At 38.5% G+C, this 19,381-nt stretch overlaps 1 protein-coding gene across 4 annotated transcripts in view; it reads right to left on the bottom strand.

Annotated features, from left to right (window-relative positions):
• NCOR1 (nuclear receptor corepressor 1) overlaps nt 1–19,381 on the bottom strand; it is a 104,681-nt gene that overhangs the window by 51,266 nt on the left and 34,034 nt on the right. For all 4 annotated transcript variants that reach the window (XM_019511208.1, XM_019511209.1, XM_019511210.1 and 1 more), the window contains exons 9-14: nt 14,761–14,827; nt 13,577–13,749; nt 11,481–11,571; nt 10,762–10,940; nt 10,277–10,331; nt 9,387–9,488 (exon numbers count right to left, since the gene is read on the bottom strand). In XM_019511208.1, coding sequence (XP_019366753.1) covers nt 9,387–9,488; nt 10,277–10,331; nt 10,762–10,940; nt 11,481–11,571; nt 13,577–13,749; nt 14,761–14,827 — 667 coding nt within the window. The remainder of the gene's footprint in view (nt 1–9,386; nt 9,489–10,276; nt 10,332–10,761; nt 10,941–11,480; nt 11,572–13,576; nt 13,750–14,760; nt 14,828–19,381) is intronic.

The raw sequence follows: 19,381 nt of genomic DNA, 5'->3' as shown, positions 1-19,381 counted from the left end.
GGGGGGGGGGGGGGGGGGGGGTTGGGCTAGCAGTGGCAGACTGAGCCAAGGACTCATCCACGGTCTGGTAAGAGACCTAGTGTGGCAAGGCTGGAGAAAGCAGCACTGCAAGGCTATGAGAGAACTCACTTGAGTGAGAGAAGGAAGGCTGCTCTGTGGTGCAAAGCTAGCAGCACCTTCTCAGGGCCTAGAGAGACTCCAGGACCGCAAGTTCCCCTCTGTGGACTACGTTTGGTGTGTTGTTGACCACCGACTGGAGTAGGATGCTTCCCGCGGGGCAAGTATGCCCAGCAGACAAAAGACTATTTGAGCTAAGCAAATCCCTGAACCCGCTACAGTAGGTACCTACCTAAATTGGGGTGAGATGAAGGGGTTTTATGGCATGCAGAGCCACTTTTATAGGCATTTCACAGCAGCCTTGCCATTGATTGGCAGAGGGCTGCCCTTCACGTGGTCCTGCCCCTCGTTGCTGACGGGCTGCTCCCCTGCATGCTGCTCCACCAGCTGGTGCCCCCAGAGCCCCAGCTGGCTGTGAGACCCCTGGCTCCCACTGGGGATCCAGCACTTTATATTCAGTAAAGTTTGTTTGGTTTTGACTTCCTTTTTAAATGTTTTATTTGGGGAGGTTATTCTAAGGGAAATCATGGCAAATGCCACTTTTCACAGCAATTGTGGAAGCCGTTTTTACCGTTGCTGTGAAAGTGCAAGCTAAGTAGGTTCCTACACATAAAATTCCTTTAATGTATTTTTTCAGTGAGGAAAAAATGTTCTACAAACTAATTCATGTTAACCAAGGCAACTTAAGTGTCAAAGTAACTACTAATAGACCCCTTATCTCTGTATAACTCAGCTCAAAAGGGGCATTAATGCAGTGTTAAGCCAGCCTAACTTTTCCAATAAGCCTCAAGTGGGCATCTGCTTCTGCGACAATAGTAAGTTATTTGCTCTAATCATAGTAACACATTATTAATGTAATGCAGCAACTTGTTTGTTGACTTAACTCAAATCATCAGTTCAAGAATTTATTGCATACTAATCCTTAAATGAGTCTCAGTATTTGAACAACGATTTATTCTTCTGTTTCAATGCTTTCTTGGGGTCCTAAAACACATCACAGAATTCAACTGTATTTGATCCTTCCTGGAGTTGTTCTGATTCAACCTTTCTAATCCACTTACTTTTCCTCATTTACCCAACACTAGTCAGTTATTCTGCAGCAATTGAGACTATCTATATTCAGGTTGCACATAATTATATTTGTGCAACTCTACTGCAACCAGCAGAATAGCAACAGGTGCTGAAAATTCCCTTTCTCCTATATGGCAGCAGCAGCTTGAGTTTTTTAATGAACTGATATTCCCACTGGTAGTCTGACAAAACCTGAAGAGATTTCAAAACCACAAACTCCCCCGCCCCCCGGCACTTTAAAGGATACTATTTTACTCTTAAGCAAATGATTTCCTACAGCAACTTCCACTGTTGCCTGGGTGTCACCCAAACTACCCCACATAACGAAACCGTGAAGGAGGCAGCCTCCTGCACTAACCTTCCAGTTCTTATCTCTGTTACATCACAGTTACTCTCACAAGTCAGATTTTGATTTGGCTCAAAACATGCTGCTTCTGCGTACACAATATGATTCTGAAATGCTGCCTACACTTTGGTAACTAAATAATTTTTTAAAATTTTGTCCATACCAAATCCTGCTAATTATTTTCATGTTTGTGTATGAAGGAGATGTATTGTTTTGCAAACTCCTAGAGACTATCATTAGCTCATGCTATACTTTTTGAAATTAAGATTATACACTTTTTCTAGAAGACAGAGTTTACTTCAACTGGGAAGCATTTGAGGGCATTCCAGTAGCCTGTATTATCAAGGTAACCAGCCTGGATGATCACAATGGGCCCTTCTGGCTAGAAAATGTACCAAACCAACTGAAAAAAGTCAGAGGAGGAATTTGTGACACTCCTCCCCTGTACTGCCACCCAAACAAGAACTTGAACTTCCCTGCCTGGCGTGGTTGTTAGGAACAATCCAATATTTGCCAACTCTTATCACATGCTGTTGCCTAATGGGTTAAGGAATGCACAAAATGATGATCTATTTTTTTTTTCTTTTTTGGGGGGTGGGGTGGGGAGGAGGATTATCCTAAATTAAGAAACATAACCTCAGTGTAGCTGGAAAAAAATAAAACCCTCTCAGCCATAGCCTAATGCCCTTATGCTCTCCACTGTGCTACATGTAGCCTTTGTTACACAGCAATCTTAGGACCGAACATTCAGATCTGCAGTCAGGTAAAGCAGAGGAAACTAAAGTTTATTTTACATATTTAAATTATTACATGTATATACTGCAGCATACCGATTCCATAAAATTTTAGAATTTGTATCTGTGAAACAGCTAAAATTATGTATCTCATGCTTGAGAATGTAAGTGTGGTTATCAGAAAGGAATTCCCCTTCTCACAATGCAGAGGACTGGATACTTCCTATGTGCAACATGGGGTAGTTTATTTTTGGAAACAGAGTTCAGTTTCTATCCAGAAACTTAGCAAAATGAACAGCTGGCTTATCTACCATGGCAATTTCTATTTAATATTTATTATTTGTATTGCAGTAGCACCAAGGAGTCTCAATGAAAGACTAGTCTTGCAATGTGCTGAACATCCCGCAAACAAATATAGCAAGAGACAGGTTTTGACTACCAGAGCTCACAATCTGTACTTCCACCCTACCAATTTTTTTTTTCACACTGGAATACTGAATCTCAGGTTCTTCTCGCTGAAAATTTAATACTCTTCTATTTTACGTTAGGAGTATCAACAACAGTTGAAGACCATTTGTAACTGACATGGTAGATTAAAGTATACTATACATAGCGACTTACACATGAAAACATCACACCATTGTTGATTAACACGGAAAAAGTGTCTAAGCAAAGTGCTTACAATGGAACAGCAATTTTTAATTGGTCTGTTCCTATGAAAAGCCACAGAGATAGCTTGTGCCTGTACAGTAACATCTAGCTGTGGGTATTGTAAGCACGGGCATTATAAGCAAGCCATAAGAAGTCTATTTAGAAATCGGAGACTATTTTTGGAAACCTTGCAAAATTTACCCACGTCTAAAAATTTCCTCCTCACTCACATCCACATAATTTGCAACACAGGCCAACTACTACTGATGGAGTGAACACTGTGAATGGTGCTTTCTGGGTGAAGTTCCAGCTCTCGTTCTGTAGAGTTTAATGTAAAACAATTCGGTGCTTGTTTACTACTGGCGATTGGCTCGCTCCTGTGCATATTCCTTTTTGTTTGGTGCAACCAGCCAATGGAGCACCGGCACAATCAGGTTCAAAATACCCACAACAGGGTAATGCACCAAACGAAAGGAAAAGACAGGCAAGAGACAACATCGGTATATGGGTCTGAGTAACGCAGGTCTCCCAGTAATATTGTGTTTGCAGGCATATATACATTACACAACATAGAGCATTATACTTTAGGAGCTTCCTCAAAAGTTTGTTTTGGGAAGGGACTTGAAAATGAGGACCAGGGCAGAAAGCCAGAAAGGGCTGAGAGGAGAAAACTAATCACAGGGCTCTACATAAAAGAAACAAGTACTTTCATCTATAGACACTCCAGACCCAAGCATCAATAGGATGTAGCATACAGTTTAACTTCCTTGTCTGCAAGGTTTGAAGCACTGTGATACCACTAACTGCCCAATATGCTTTATTATCTCCTTTTACAGATACAGGTTCACATTAAAAAGAAAAAAAAGTTGAGGTGGTGGTTTTCAATGTTTCTAAGTGTTAAGGTTAATCTACCTAAGTCTTCCAGAAGTCCTCAGAGCAAAAGTTAGTGTGTTACAACAAACAGGTGCAACGTAGCTACAGGATGGGTTTTGTTTTCTGTTGCTTTAATATACGACACTCTGCACGGATGGGTGTGCTTTGTTCTCTATCTAAATATATAGCAGAAGTTAAAAATATTTCTGGACTTAACTGCCTAAATATATTTGCCAACGCTTGGAGAGAAAAGAAGGAAAAAAAGTTCCAGAAATTATTTTCCTAGGAGCCTGCATGTCATGTAGTTTGATTGCATTTCATAATGCTTTAAAATTCCTGAGAACAGGGATGGCAGCTTTCTGTCAATACTACAGGAACAAAAGTGAGCTTGAAAATCAAAAGCTTTTGACATTTCAGTAGTATAAAGAGTAGAAGCACTAACTGCTAACCGTTATTTATAACCTCACCCCGCAAGTATTAACATCTCAATATTGGCATTAGCTGGTTATCCCAAGTATTCCTTTAACAAGATGTCAGTGAGACATGCCAAGGTAAGTGGCTTTGACTATACTAGATGTAACAGTCTGAAAAGAAAGAGTTAAAGTGTACTGCAGCTTCAGTACAAAGTGGATTTTATATAAATCTTCTGAAAACGAGTTGATCAAAAGCCCCAGTGCTTTTACCAGCCTAATTTAAGCACTGCACGTTGTCAACAACAGACCTTAAATCTGTTTTCCACAGTGAATGTACTTATCATGCAGACTCTTAAAGGCAGGTTAAACACAAACCTTAAACAGCTGAAGCCTCAGTCAACGACGTACCTGCACATTCATCTGTTGATTACAATTTTTAATATCCACAGCAGGGGGTCAGGTTTTAATAAAAGTTAAGACTCAAAAGGACAAAAACCACAGCAGCACCATCGCATAGCTCCTTAGTAAGGGCTGCCTGACCCAGCAACGTGTTTATTCCAGGAAATTGTGTCATCCTGCCACTTAAGCTGCCTACAGAAGAGTTGCCCATCTCACATGCAAGCTTCTAATCTCTCCAGGGTTACTCAAGGTAATCCCCACTGAGCCGTGCTTGATTGGCTGTCACAGAAGTACAGCAAGTTTCTGTCTAGTCAGATCACTGGACTGTACCACCTGCTGCAAAGACATACTGGCTGATCCATAGACATGAGCTTATGCTGACAATGCAACTCGGCTATGAAAAAGAATACTCCCCTTACTGACCACCACTTCTCCCAGCCCCCTTTCAACTTTTTAGTTAAAAAACTTACTTAAAAGATTGAGTATTTAGTCCTTCGTTGAAGGCATACAGTGACATACACTACCCTCTTTGGCTAATATAATAAAGTATCCTCGGTGATATTATTTTTGTAGTTCCGCATTTTTCAACCCACGGGTTGTGACCCAAAAGCAGGTTACAAGAATATATGAAAGGCTCATGACCAACTTTAAAAATGGATCGGGAAACTTTAAAAATGGAAGGGAGGAAAACGTGGCTTTACCCTTGCAGGCTGGCAGAGTTCCAGCCTGCAAGGGGCTGCTTGGGGATCCCCAAGCCCCACACACTGGGGAGCTCAGGATGGGAGGCAGCGGGTTGGGAGTGGAGGGCACTGGGTCGGGACTGGCCACTGATGTTTACAAGTGGGTCTTGGTACAAAAAAGGTTGAGAACCACTGTCCTAGCTGATCAGTTTTGCTGCCTAAACTGGTGGTTGTGAGCAAAATAAGTTTACAAGACTGCAGTAAAAGGAGGCAGACAACTCCTCCCCGCCCTTCATCAAGGCACATAACATACTGTGCACATGGAGGAGAAAGTGTAGCACCACCCAAGCATTAAAAAGTCTGCAGCATATCCAAGGATTCATTTAACTGATATGCATCACTTCAAAGAAAGATACCAGCAAGCTGGGATCCTATGATCCCTGCTGACTTCCTGCCCCTGGGGCAGGGGGCTGGACTCGATGATCCTCTGGGGTCCCTTCCAGCCCAAATGTCTATGAAGTCTATGAAGCTGGAAGTTCCCTAGTAAGCATCTGCTTTTTTTTTTTTTTTTTTTTTTTAAAGAAAGAAATTTAAATTATCCTATCAGAACACCCCTTCCATGAATTGGAAGCTTTGAATCAGTCTTATCGTTTCTATCCATCCCATTTCCTATTCTAATGGTAAAACAAACAAACAAAAAAACCTAAGATATATATAGAGCTCACTCAAGTGCATAGAGACCTGTTATGCTGCCGCCTCAAGCATTCTGAAAAAATGTAGCTATTATTAGAAGTTCCATCTCTTCCCAGGTTTAGTTTGAACAAATATAAGCATGTTATTAACCAATAAAACACTATATTCCTTAAGCTTTATATACCATAATCCAGTACTCATGGTCTTCAAAGTCCAAACAGCCACAGAGATCTTTGGTGCTGGCCAAGTTTAAATGGTTGCAGTTGAAATAACTAAAAATATCATTGGGCTTTTAAGTGAAAATCATGATTAATCCATTCTAGTGTCACATCTGCTGTGTGCTCAACTGGAGGACTGAACCTACCAGTGTTTGCTGTCTGTCCCACTGCACTAATACCTCTTTCACCTCCACATACGACACTAGGTGAGCTGCTAGAAGGCTTCATTCAAAACACCTCTTTTGCTGGTGCAGCAAAAGGTGTTTTGGTACATAAATCCCAGACATGCTGCTGTCAGTCAATGAGAGAAATTCCTGATATGACTTAATAACACTCACAATAAATAAAATTCTTCCAAAAATATTAAATGTTACACTGACAAAAGGAGCCCCGGGCAAACAAGGCAATTCAAAGCTTTCCATAAGCTTATTACCAGACTAAAAATGTCTGTGTTATGCCTACAGTGAGATGTCCTATTAATGGGCACAGTAATTATAAGCATAAATACAGTTACTGGTGGTTTCAGCACAATTTTCTGCAATCTATAGTATAAACAAAACCGTACTACAACTCAAATATTAACGAGTTTTTAAAAAGAAGGCAACAGAGCTCCGAGTTACGGAAGATGCGTTTAAGAATTGAACAAGGTGTCTAAAAAATATTTTAATATCCTTTGTATTTACAGTATTTCAGATGCCCATGTGTGTTCTTGCCAATTTGTTTCCCATAATTCCAGGATCTACAATTTAGCCCAAGTGTTTAATCTGGACTGACAACTGACAGACAGACTCCAGTTCTGCAAAAATATGCGAGTCAAGTTCTTAAGGAAAAGCAGTTGCTGCAACTTCCATGGAACTACTCTTAGATTTCAAGTTATTAATAGGAGTCAGTGTTTATAGGAGAAGGTACAAAATCAACCAGAGCACACTTGTTTTAACCATATTGCATTCCTGCTTCATAGTAGTGGATAAGAATGTAAGCAAACTTGTCTGATATTTTTATTAGTCAAACTGAAAAAGTTTCAAAGCAAATAGTGAAACTGGTGAAAAACACATTAGAATTTTATATTCACTCGGTTTCAATAATGTAAGATTCAACAACGTAGATAAGGGAATTTTTAAGCTGATTATTTCCATATTTAAAGCATTCCTTGAGTACCTCAAAACTTAGGGACTGACAACTGGCTGGATTCTTCCCACTGAGCAGCACTTTACTTCTCAAAGAGCACAACTGATGACTGTGGAAGTACTGCTCAACACAAGAGATAATACAGTCTAGCTCTTTACCAAGTAACTTTTGCACTGAAATAATAATGCTGAAGTTAGTCCCTTATTCCACAGGCATTTTCTGTTCCACTTTCATTTTTCAAAGTGACTGAATAAACATTTGGGAAGCGTGATTTATTTCAAGCCAGTGGGTATTTCCCCCTTGGAGTCCTCTCTCTATATGAAGCCACTGCAAGTAATGTTTTGATGGACTCCAATACAACTTGTAACAAAAAAAGAAGTCCACAATGACTCTTGCTTTGAGAAGAGTTCTGGCAAAGGATGATGCTCAGTACAATCTCTTGATAAAGCGATCAATGATTTGTCACAGGTTGGTTAGCTCTGATTAAAGATATCTTCGCGAAAAGACAAAAAACCCCAGACAACCCTACTTCTAGGGAGCCCTAACCCTACTTGCAATAAGGCTATTTTTTCTACCCGAGGCTATCAGTGAGAATAGAATTCAGAACAGCTTTGCCACAACAGCACTGACAGAATTGCAAGGTGCTGCCTGCGTTAATTAGTATGCTGAAGCATGTTTTCTAATATGCTTTGTTTTGTGATGATTTCATCTTAGTCATCCATGAGACTTCAGGAAGAGACTCAAGTGTTCAAGTCAAAACTTCCATACACAGATTCCTCTGTGCACTTTTTCAATACATGTACGAGTTAAGACACTGGCAGACTTAGTACTCTGTGAAGAATTAAAAGTATTAGAGGGAAGGGACTCCGTCACCTGGGATATTCGATGATGCATAAAACAACAGCTTTCCTGTAACGTTTCACTACAAAACAACTGGCTCAGCTAATGGTAATGTCAAGATTTTTTCGGCTACTGGTAGCTGCATCATACCATTTCTTTTAGCAGATGTAATCTGTACCTTGTGTAGTTCTCAACATTTCTAAATCCTACTTTTGAGATTTGCCATTTTACAATTCCCCATCAGTGAAGACAGAGTACTTCAGATCTCACTGGGTCTTCCTTTTCAGTATTTCTGCCAGGATGTGAGTAACAGAAAGCTGATCAGCAGAAATGAGTAGACTAATTTAGGGTTTTCCAAATGCAATGGTTCCGTTATTCCACATTTCTAAAATCTTCTTAATTTAGCAAGTTAACCAAAAGAGCCCCCAAAAGACCTGTCAGTTTCCAGACTGTTCACATTTCTTTTAAAGAGGTTTCTTTTAAAGAGGCCTTGGTTGTCAGTCACCTTAACGATTCCACCTCAGCAATTATGTTCGTATCTCATCTCAAAACCATACCCTTCTTTCTTACCCTATCAGAAGCACTGTTGCTATTTTTCTAAATGCAGCTTCTCTGCTCTTCCAATTCTGACTTTCCCCACATTTAACACATACATTTCTTACCTTTCACCAAAATTGTTAGTTTCTTTAGTTTTCATTACTTTGCAATGTTTATCTTAACCCTGGCAGCCAAGTAAACATATAAAACTATCTTCATAACATGTTACTCTTTTCTCCGAACATCTCTAATACTCCAAAAAATTTCTTTGTGAATCAGCAGATTTGTTAATTTGAATGTAGTAAAAGTAACTGATCTATTTTTACTTTTGCTATTATATTCCAGCTTGACTTTGAGCTTGACCACCAAATAATGAGCACTCTTAACTTCTGTTTTTGACAGACATTGTAAAGTGATTATGTATTTTCCACTGAACATCATATGCCCTACCTAATTTCTACTGGCTCCTTTATATGATTTGCTGATAGATCTGACCTCAATAGCTACTGCTAGGTCCTCAAAACAAATGAACTGCCTTAGTAAGAACCGCAAATGAGCAAAGACAGAGTATAAGAAGAAAATAATATTTGAAAATATTATAAAAATAATATTTGAAAATTTGTTTTAAATTTGATTCACATTTGCCTTCATTCTAAAAGTCACTTTCACACAAACAAGCAATCTACCTGGTTTCTTCCTCTACGTTTTCCATAATTTCTTCGCACAAGCGCTTTATAATTCTCATTTTTCTTGGTTAGATAATAATATAGCACACAGTCAGGAACATTCTATGAAGAAAGACCAGAAGTAATCAGTTTTTGCAGCTCAAAAGTCCAAAAAATTAGATGTGGCATTGCACTATTTACATTAGCTAAGTCACTAGATTTAGCAAAGTTTGAAAATGTTGCTCAGTAATGAAATGGATGAGCAAACATAAATCTGAATAAAATTGTTATTGCATATTAAACCGAATCCCTATACATTATATTCATAAAACCTCTCAGCTAGTTCATTCTGCATGATTTAACTAATATCTTATCATTAGCAAATTCAAGTCCCTCTTTATATTTCTGAGGATCCATGTCATAAGCAACTGGACTGATCCTTATTGTTAAATGATTTTTGTTCAGTTTTGTCTTTCAAATAGACCATGTAGACCCTCAGCCCCAACTTAAGAGTCTGACCTTGCCTTCAGTGAAGTCTGATTGATTTTTTGGTGTGGGATGAGAATCCTTAGACATAACATCGCTAACTTAACTAAAGAGTTGAGGCTTCTTACCTGCTTCAGATAAAACAAAACTGCAACATCCTCTCTTCCTTTATTCTTAGTGCACAAATGTAATGCTATAGAGGGTTTTGTTTTTTTTTAGGTGTTTGTACACAACTTGTTTTTAGGGTTCTATTTTGTCTGAAAAATAATTGCTACTACCACACTGGATGAGAGATTTGATTTTGAAATTCTAAATTATTCCAAGAAGAGAACAGGTCACTGGGACAATCAAAAAGATTAACTAAACAAGCTCATGTTCAGAAAATTAAAACCAGTATACAGTGTTTACATTCTGAAACATCTTACCTTTCTTTCCAGGTAGGAAGCAATTAGACCAAAGTTCTTGGGATGTTGGACAAACCTTTTATAAATCAAAGAAATATTTCATTGTAACAGCATAATACATGATAACATCAATCTAAAAGTCTGGAACACAACTGTGTCCCATCAGCAAGCTTTTGACTTCCCCAAATGAAGCTAGTCTAATCAATGTATGCAATTTTTAGATCTAGGCACATTCTAGCTACATCTACTTCTGGATTACCAACAACAAGAGCTGTACCTAATGTTAATGTGTTCAGTAAAGTAACTTTTAAAAGGTTTCCTGTACAACAACTAGAAGTACAAATCAGCAAAAAAGTGGTGCTCGACTTAACTGGGAAGCGTATGTGTATGTGTTACTGGACACTTACTTTTAGCAGTGTGAACTGAAATTGGTTAGTTTTTACTATGTATTTAGACATGTATGTAACTCAAAGTGTAATGGAGACAAAGATAAAAATGCTAATTACTTTTCCTTGAAGATCTCCTTCTCATGGTCTGTCCAAACATTCATGAACTGTCTATCTTTATAAACCTTCATGGGATCCTCCATCAAACCATTCATATTAATAAACTTCACTCGTCTTTGTTCTGCATCAAACATCATGGGAGGAATGACAGAGAGCTGACGCATTTGTTTTTCATTGTTCTAAAGGGCAAAGGACAGATAGTAGGAGGCATTAAGTGTTTACATTAGGAAATAACTTGTATTGGCAACATATTACATCCATTCACTATGACTTAAAACAGCAGCACCACAGTACTCTGCCTACATCTTAATTTTTCCAAGCATTTTAATTTCTCGTTTAAAAGTTATGCCCATCCGAATTAGTAGTATGAACTGAAGGGATGACAAAACAGTGCTACGAATTTCATAATCACTGACATTAGTCAAATATTTTAAAAGCAAAAAAAGATACATCTTAAAATCCTATTTGCCTTAGAAGTGGGGAGAAATAGGACAGTTACAGGCCACATGACATGCCAAGACAGAAGTCCTTAACAGGAAGCTAGGTCACAGAACAAACACCCTTTTCAGGACAAGGCTCACAAAAGCTATCCTAATCTAAACTATCTGAAGGGGATATGAGTGCGCACACATGTATCCAAAGATGTTTTTCAGTATCTAAAGGAAGAGTTATAAATCATTTGCTGCGCTGATAAAATGAAGTACAAAAAACAGTCTCACCTCCTGCTCAGAGAGTCCATCAATGATTTCAGAAATCTCATGTTCACTTCTAGCAATGGTTGCTGAAAGACCAGCCCCTCTTTGACCAACCCTAGATTTTTAGGAAAGGTAAGGGGAGGGGGGTGAAGAGAAAGGGGAAAAAAGATCCATGTCTTGATATTTTGTACAAAGGAATACATTTCAGATCATTTAAATATAGTTAATTTAAGACCAGTATCTGAGATACCATTCTTTTATAGAAGAAAGGCTGAAAGAACACCCAATCTAAGTTACATGGTGCATTTTAAAATATAACTAGGAAGAACGCATTCAACAAGGTGGCAGGCAGTAGAACTGCCCGTGTCGATACAGGAAGTACAAGAGGTTTAGCACTGACTTCACTAGAAGCAATTGATTTTGCAAATCTTCCCCTCTGCTCTTGTTCCACTCCCCGCACCTGCCAACACGCACACAAATATTTGCCTAGAAAAGATTTAGTCATTCCAGGTACCAATATAAGTCACCAGTGCTCATTTCAGTGAAGGGAAAGAAAGTCAATAATTGTGAATCATTTCTCAATTATTTATCTCTAATTTTAAGCACATCACACTAACTCATGATAATAAAATGCAGATCCCTTCATAAACTCAGTATTTTTTAAGATTTCAGCAGTCAAAAAAGTGCAACAGGGAATAATCCTGGGCTGACACAAGGATTAGCACAATATCCAGTGGACCTTTCCCATCACTATAAACAGTTCTGATGACAGTCAAATGACACAAGATAATTTCAAAAAAAAATAAATAAATAATTTCTTTATACAAACTGGGCAGTAATATACAGGGACCCCAATCACTGCCAGGGAATTTATCACACTTGATACTACATAAACATAGGCAAAAGATCTTTTTTAAAAAAACAGAATATAGCACTTTACTATAAGAAGGTTTTTTTCATAAGTTTTTCCCCCCCGCATGAGATCACAAAACAGATTGGGGGTTAAGAAAGATGACGGTACGAGTTCTATATTAGGTTGAGAGATATGGGTCTCTTCACCTGAAGCCTAAATTTGCATATATAATTTGTCTCCACACTTCTTGAGAACTACGGTGCAACTGAAAATTTTGATCAAATGGTATTCTTTCAAAAGCAGCTCTTTAAAATTAAAATGTTATTTACAGACCTACAGAAAAATGTTTATAATTATGAATGATTTGCATTGTACACTTCTTAAAACTATTTATGTATAATTTTACTTGCTTAATTTTGACCTACCAAGTGTTAAACAGCAGGGAGCTATAATTATAATTTCACTTAATGTCAGTAACCACAGCTTCCTGACTGAAAAAACATGACATGTCTAACAAAAGGTCATTCAATAACAACCTTTAATTTAACCAAAAAACCCCCAAGTAAACTCTGTGCTTTGACTTCAGGCTATGGAATTTGAGTGGTTATGAGTCAGAAAGGAGTAATATAGGTATCTACTGACAGGGAAATACTGGCTGCAAAATGACTTCTAGATCTGAACTCAGTTTGCCCATGCTAATGAATAATTTAAAAATGAAGGTATACCCCACCCACCACCCTGGCTGCAAATACATATGCAGGTCATCTAAGTGAGAATAACCTCTCTCTTTGAGTCAGCCATCATTTAATTAATCAATTCCTACATCTATTGAGTCAGTGGGATTTCATGACAGATTTAAAAGGAAAGAGATGGAACAAGGAACAAGGTGGAAAGAAGCAGAGATGTCAGTAAAAAGCTAAAAAAACAAATCAAGGAGGTTGGAAGTCACTAAGCAGAAGGGAAAGGGGAAGTGCAAGACATGAGGGAAGAGTGGACACGCAGTGAGAGAAGTTATGAAGGTTCTTGAGAGGTGAAGAGAAGCTTGAATCCAATGCTTTGAAACATGAGGAACCATGCAAGGCCATGCATTCAAATATAAAACAAGCTGACATTTCACTTTGTCTAAGAAATCATGGGTATAAAAGCCACATTTCAAATTATTGCACAGGAGCGGAGTAGAAATAGTTTGTCATGAAACAAATGTTTTGCATTTGACAAAATTTAAGAGCAAGATGATCACCCTAGAAGAATATCAAGAGTGCATTACCTTTGAAATCGTTCTTGCTGCTCTCTCTGTTTTCGGATTTCTGGGAACTGTTTCTCATAGTACTCTCTTGTTTTACTCTCTTTAGCTTTCCTACGAGGATTATTTTCTATCCTGTCAACTTTTTTCTCCCATGCCTCCATCAATTGATCATAACGTTGACAAATCTTCTGTTCCTTTGAAGTTAAGGAGAAAAAGAGTGAGCTAAAAACAAATACACCAAGTTACCAGTGTATTGCTAACTCCATGCTATGACATGTTGTACAGAGGCCACAGGGTTTAAAAATGGATACTCAAAACTCATCCTAAATTGATGCCTGTCTATTCTGAAGAGGTAGTGCCCTCAGTTTCAGGCAGGGAGGAAAAGAAGAGGATTCTTCATTGCCAAAACCTCTTCTCTAGGTTTAGCTATTTCATTCTGGTTTATGCACATTGTTATGATTTTGGATGACACCATCAAATAATTTAGTTATAGGTTCTGGATGAAGCGATGAGATTCACTGAAAACAATTCCTTTAATTCAAACACTTTTCCATGGGTTTGCAACCAAAACATTGCTGCTTTATGCAACAACATGAAGCGAAAGAGACCGATTAGTTTATTTGCATTGTTCTTACTAAATTAAAAGCAAAAAGTATGTAAAAAGCACAAGCGTGAAAAGTGAAATACTGTAAACATTTTAATTATCTTAGATTTTACCAGTTTCCAGACAGCATTCTAACCTAAATTTACAGGGCAAGGCAAGTTAAGAGGAGACTATTTTACACTTAAAATAAAATTGGGAGTGGAAAATACAACCTTTTCATTTAGTCTGAAAAATGCTGTCGGCAAGATGCAGTGACTCTTACTTCATTCACTAATTAGTTTGGTCTGGTCTTTACTCAAAAAGCCTTAATTAGTCATTATTTGCTCTCTTTTTTGAGGTTATTGTGAAGAAAAAACATTTCAATCTTACGCTAGTTAGAATTTATGTCCAGCCCCTTTCTCTTACTCTATATGCACTCTTGAAATAATACTTCTTGCATAAGCCACTGCTGAAGACTAGCACACAGTGAATATGAACATTAATCTAAACTGTGCAGTTTTCTAAAGCTGATGTATATTAATGTAAAAAAAGAGAATTTGAGTCTAGTGTCAAATGGGCTTAAGTCATTATTCTGATTTACACAAAGGCAATGTAGCATTACCCTTTGTTTCCTTGCATGATTTCTTCTCTTAAAAAATAAAATTAGCTTCTTCCTCATCACCTGGTTTCTAGAAAACAAAATCAGAAAAAATATTAACCGTAATTTAACCAACATATTTACATACAACATCCAAGATCTCAGAAAAATTACATTCTTTAAAATGTTCTTAAAGTTGTTGCAAAGTCTTCTGTGCACTAGACTGCTTCATTTCATAGTTTCATAGTTGTTAGGGGCTGGAAGGGGCCTTACATTTGATGCTGTTTCCTTTAACACACCAGAAAATGTTTGATAAAGATGTAAAATCCTGCTCCAGACAACAAAGGATATCCCTGAAGGAAGGAATTGCTAAGAAACAGAGAGAATCCTGGCTAGCCTAGGCAAGTATGAGCTTTCTCTCTATGAAGGAGGTGGCGCAATTCACTTAACCTGGGAAAGATGGCACCGTGCAAGTAAAGGACCCCTGCAACTCCCTCACATTGCAAGTTTGCCAATGTAGGTAACCTTATTTGATTTTGCACTAGTTTCGTAAACACTACGCAACTTGCATATGCAGGAACATCATAAATGATATTGGTAGACAGCTTCAGATTTTGGTTGAGGGTTCGATTCCAGTAGTTTTATATTCTTCATTCAGAGATATTTTTCAGGATCTCATTTGTCCATCACCTTACAAGTGTCATGAACCACTGTTCTCATGTATAAAACATTTGCCTTACTACAAACTTTTACTACCGAGACCTAAGGAAGTGTACAATGGTACCCGAAAGCTTGTCTACATCCCTTCCAACAATCAAGTTGGTCCAACTAAAGCTATCACTAACAAAAATCCTTGCCTTCTGCATTATGAAAATGAGACAAATTATTAGTAAGACTTACAATGAAGCCAGAACTCCAGAGAGTAAAGGTCTCAACACATTGCTATTTAAGGGTTTTTCCCAGTATTTTAGAGCGCTTTGGGTTAGACTACCAGACGAACAAAATTTTAAAACTAGGCAGCCCCAACACAATAAGTCCAAATTCCCACCCGTCTGCCTCACAAATAGCACATCATTCAAGACACAGTGCTTATGTACTATGCACAGTATGGGACTGAATTCAACTATGTAAAATGATATAGTTTATTTTGAGTGTCTCGGTGGAAAAACAAACAAATACCTGCTTAATTAGGCAAGATACTCTGAAAGAAGGGACCATATGTAGTATTACACAGATGTGAGAAAAAAGGTTGATTGAATGAGTCATCTTATGTTCAAATCTTCCCGGTTCCTACTATATGATCTCTTTAGAGATCATGGCAACTAGGCAAAAACTAGGTTGCGAATGGAGGGATTTCAAAAATTGTATTTCTTAACTTTGAAACTTTTAAGAATATCTACAAGGAAAATTAAAGAGCTAATCATCACAGCAGATTGTAGAAGCAGTTTTATCTTTAGCAAGCACATGGGAATGAACCAGAGTGCTCTGAACACTGCACTGTAAACTTACTTTAACTCTCACAGCAACTTGGGTTTCTCAATGTTAGACTTTAATCCCTATTAGCCAAAAAGTATAAAATCTTTCGTTCCAGCCTGAGACCTCGGTATTCTAAAGCTTTTGGAAACAAAGTGGCTTTTGTTCCAAAACAAGCATCCCAAATAAAGAAAATAAATAGGTTTTAAAAGCTTTAACCTATACATTTAATTTGAGCCTTGTGTACTTCTTTTATAAAAAAAAAATTTAAAGTACACATGCATATGTACATGAAAAGAGTTGTTTAGACACTGGACATTAAATAATTTTGTAACCATTGCCTTCACCAGATTAATTTTAAATGAAGAACTGAGTACTTATGTTCCACTCCGGGTATCAAATCAAAGGTTTCAATTATTTCTTAAGTTTGTTTCAGCTTTAAGTCAACTGTATGATACAAGCTCTTGGTAAAGCTAAAAAGACTCAGGCATCTGCGTGATCAATACCAACACAAGTACTTGCTGAAGAGAGATACAGGTCTCCTTGCAGAACCAAGCCATTATCTCAATGAAACTAAACTGAGTCTCAAACTCCAGTTGACTTCATCCCTTTTTTTTTCCTTCTTAATGAAAGAAGCAAGTATCGTTTTCCCTGGTGGTTTATGTTAATCAGTACGTAGTGCCTGCATAACTGTATATCACTCATTCCCCATGTTTCCTCTCACTAACACCTGCAATATGATCATATTTTAATTTGTGCACTTGTCTACAAAAAGCAAATCAGTAAACGCTAACAATGTATATAATGGTATCATCAGCATCAGTCTAAAAGTATTACGAGATTTCAGCATCCTAAGCACCCATAAAATAGCTCTTTGGAACTATTAATAACACTTCAGTGGAAATAGCTCTTTTCTGTAATCCAAAAGAAATGTAACAATTCAGAAGAGAGCCATTTAATACCCTGCATATTACAACCGATCAGCCATAATTTCAGTGTACAGTCTATCTTAACAACAGGTATATTCACACAAAAACCATTTATCAGTAAATAAGTGACTTTACAAAAGCCCTTGGAAGGATAGTATTATTTTGGCTTGGAGACTGTTTCTGGGAAGACTTTACATAGAATTAATTAGCAGTGTCATTACATAATCTAACGAGCCATGGTAGGGCTTCTGATCTGGATGATGTTAGACAAAAAACAAAGTTACGTATTCAAGCTGACTTCAAACCAGGATAGTACCCCATTACTTATAGTTTCATAGTTTCTAGGGTCGGAAGGGACCTGAGCAGATCATCTAGTCCGACCCCCTGCCATGGCAGGAAAGAGTACTGGGGTCAAACGACCCCAGCAAGGTGGTCATCCAACCTCCTCTTAAAAACCCCCAGGGTGGGAGCCTGCACCACCTCACTTGGAAGCTGGTTCCAGACCCTAGCCGCCCTGACCGTGAAGTAGCGCCTCCTGATGTCCAACTTAAACCTTCCCTCCGCCAGCTTGTGACCGTTGTTCCTGGTCACTCCTTGCGGCGCTCGGGGGAACACGGACTCCCCCAGCGCCTGCTGATCCCCCCTAACCAGTTTATAACAGGCCACAAGATCCCCCCTCAGCCTTCTCTTTTGAACGCTGAACAGGTTCAGGTCCCAATCATCTGCCAATGTAAGCTCCTAGCATTTGTCTAATGTGGACTATCAGGAAATAAACTTAACAAATCTTAAAATGACCACCACATTAAAATGTGATTACTTGTCTACAATAACTCTTCTCCTCAACTGCACTGCCTCCACATAGCTACGCTCTTAAGAGTGATGTGGCAATATGAGAGACTAATACAACGAGTCTCTTTGGAAGCCATGTCAAGAAAGAGAACACAGTTTTAACCAAACATCTTTAGGCTACATTTGCAACTGCTTGGTCTTACAGTACAGGTGAAAGAGAATAGGGAATACAAGAATCACAAAAGACAGATTTATAAGATTATTCTCATGTTGCCTAGGACACAAACATTGTCTTGCCAACAGTAGCATCATGCTATCGTACTCAGCCATCAAAGAGTTGGGTGTACTAGAAAAGCAAATGCAACTTGAAAGGAATGCAAACCTTGTTTGGTAGCCATACAACCCTGGAATAACACATGATGAGACAGGAATCTTGAAAAAGTATTTTGGAAAGAGGCGCAGGTTGCTTTGTTGTAAGTTGAAGGTCATGCTGTTATTCCACAACATCCCTAGAAACGTGGAGCTAAATCCTTAATCATTTTGATGCAACCACATGAGCATTTGACATCTCCCTTTATTTTTTACCTATGTTTTTGTGTTCGGCGGGAGGGAAGGCATCACTGCCTTCCAGTAGAGAATGTCAGTACTGAGAAGGCATGGCACTTGAAACAATTGGGCACACTAAAGAACAAGCTGGATAAAATCTATTTTTAACTGACAGTTTTAGTTAAAACATATTCTTTCACTTTGCTTTTTTTAAAGAAAACAAAATCAAACATGATTTGTGAGAACTTAATATTGAGGTCTAACAAATTAAAATCTTTTTAATTAAATACAAATATTAAAGTACTACATGTACGCTGACAAAGTTTTAAAGAAAAGTTAAACCACTGAACTGGGGGAAGGCATTAGCTAAGCTCTTGGAAACAGTGTTTACTGAAGGGATAAACTAGCTTTTGACAGCTAGAGTTTCATAGTTAGTAGGGTTGGAAGGGACCTGAGCAGATCATCAAGTCTGACCCCCTGCCATGCCAGGAAAGAGTACTGGGGTCAAACGACCCCAGCAAAGTGTTCATCCAGCCTCCTCTTAAAGACCCCCACGGTAGGAGCCAGTACCACTTCTCTTGGAAGTTGGTTCCAGATCCTAGCTGCCCTGACAGTGAAGTAGCGCCTCCTGATGTCTAGTCTGAATCTACCCTCTGCCAGCTTGTGACCGTTGTTTCTAGTCACCCCTGGCAGTGCTCGGGGGAACAGGGACTCCCCCAATGCCTGCTGGTCCCCTCTGACTAGTTTGTAACAGGCCACTAGATCCCCCTCAGCCTTCTTTTATGTAGCCTCCTCTGCAGGTGCAGAGTGCACATTTCCTTCATTTCATAGCCAAGTGCAACAATAGTTCATCCAAAACTGAGAAACTGACAAAGAGTGGAGGGAACCCCACCTCCTCCCCCCCCCCC

The sequence above is a fragment of the Gavialis gangeticus genome, unplaced genomic scaffold (genome assembly GCF_001723915.1).
Source record: "Gavialis gangeticus isolate Ggan-Ray unplaced genomic scaffold, GavGan_comp1, whole genome shotgun sequence".
Classification (NCBI taxonomy): domain Eukaryota; kingdom Metazoa; phylum Chordata; order Crocodylia; family Gavialidae; genus Gavialis; species Gavialis gangeticus.
This window is presented reverse-complemented; position numbering and strand designations above follow the sequence as displayed.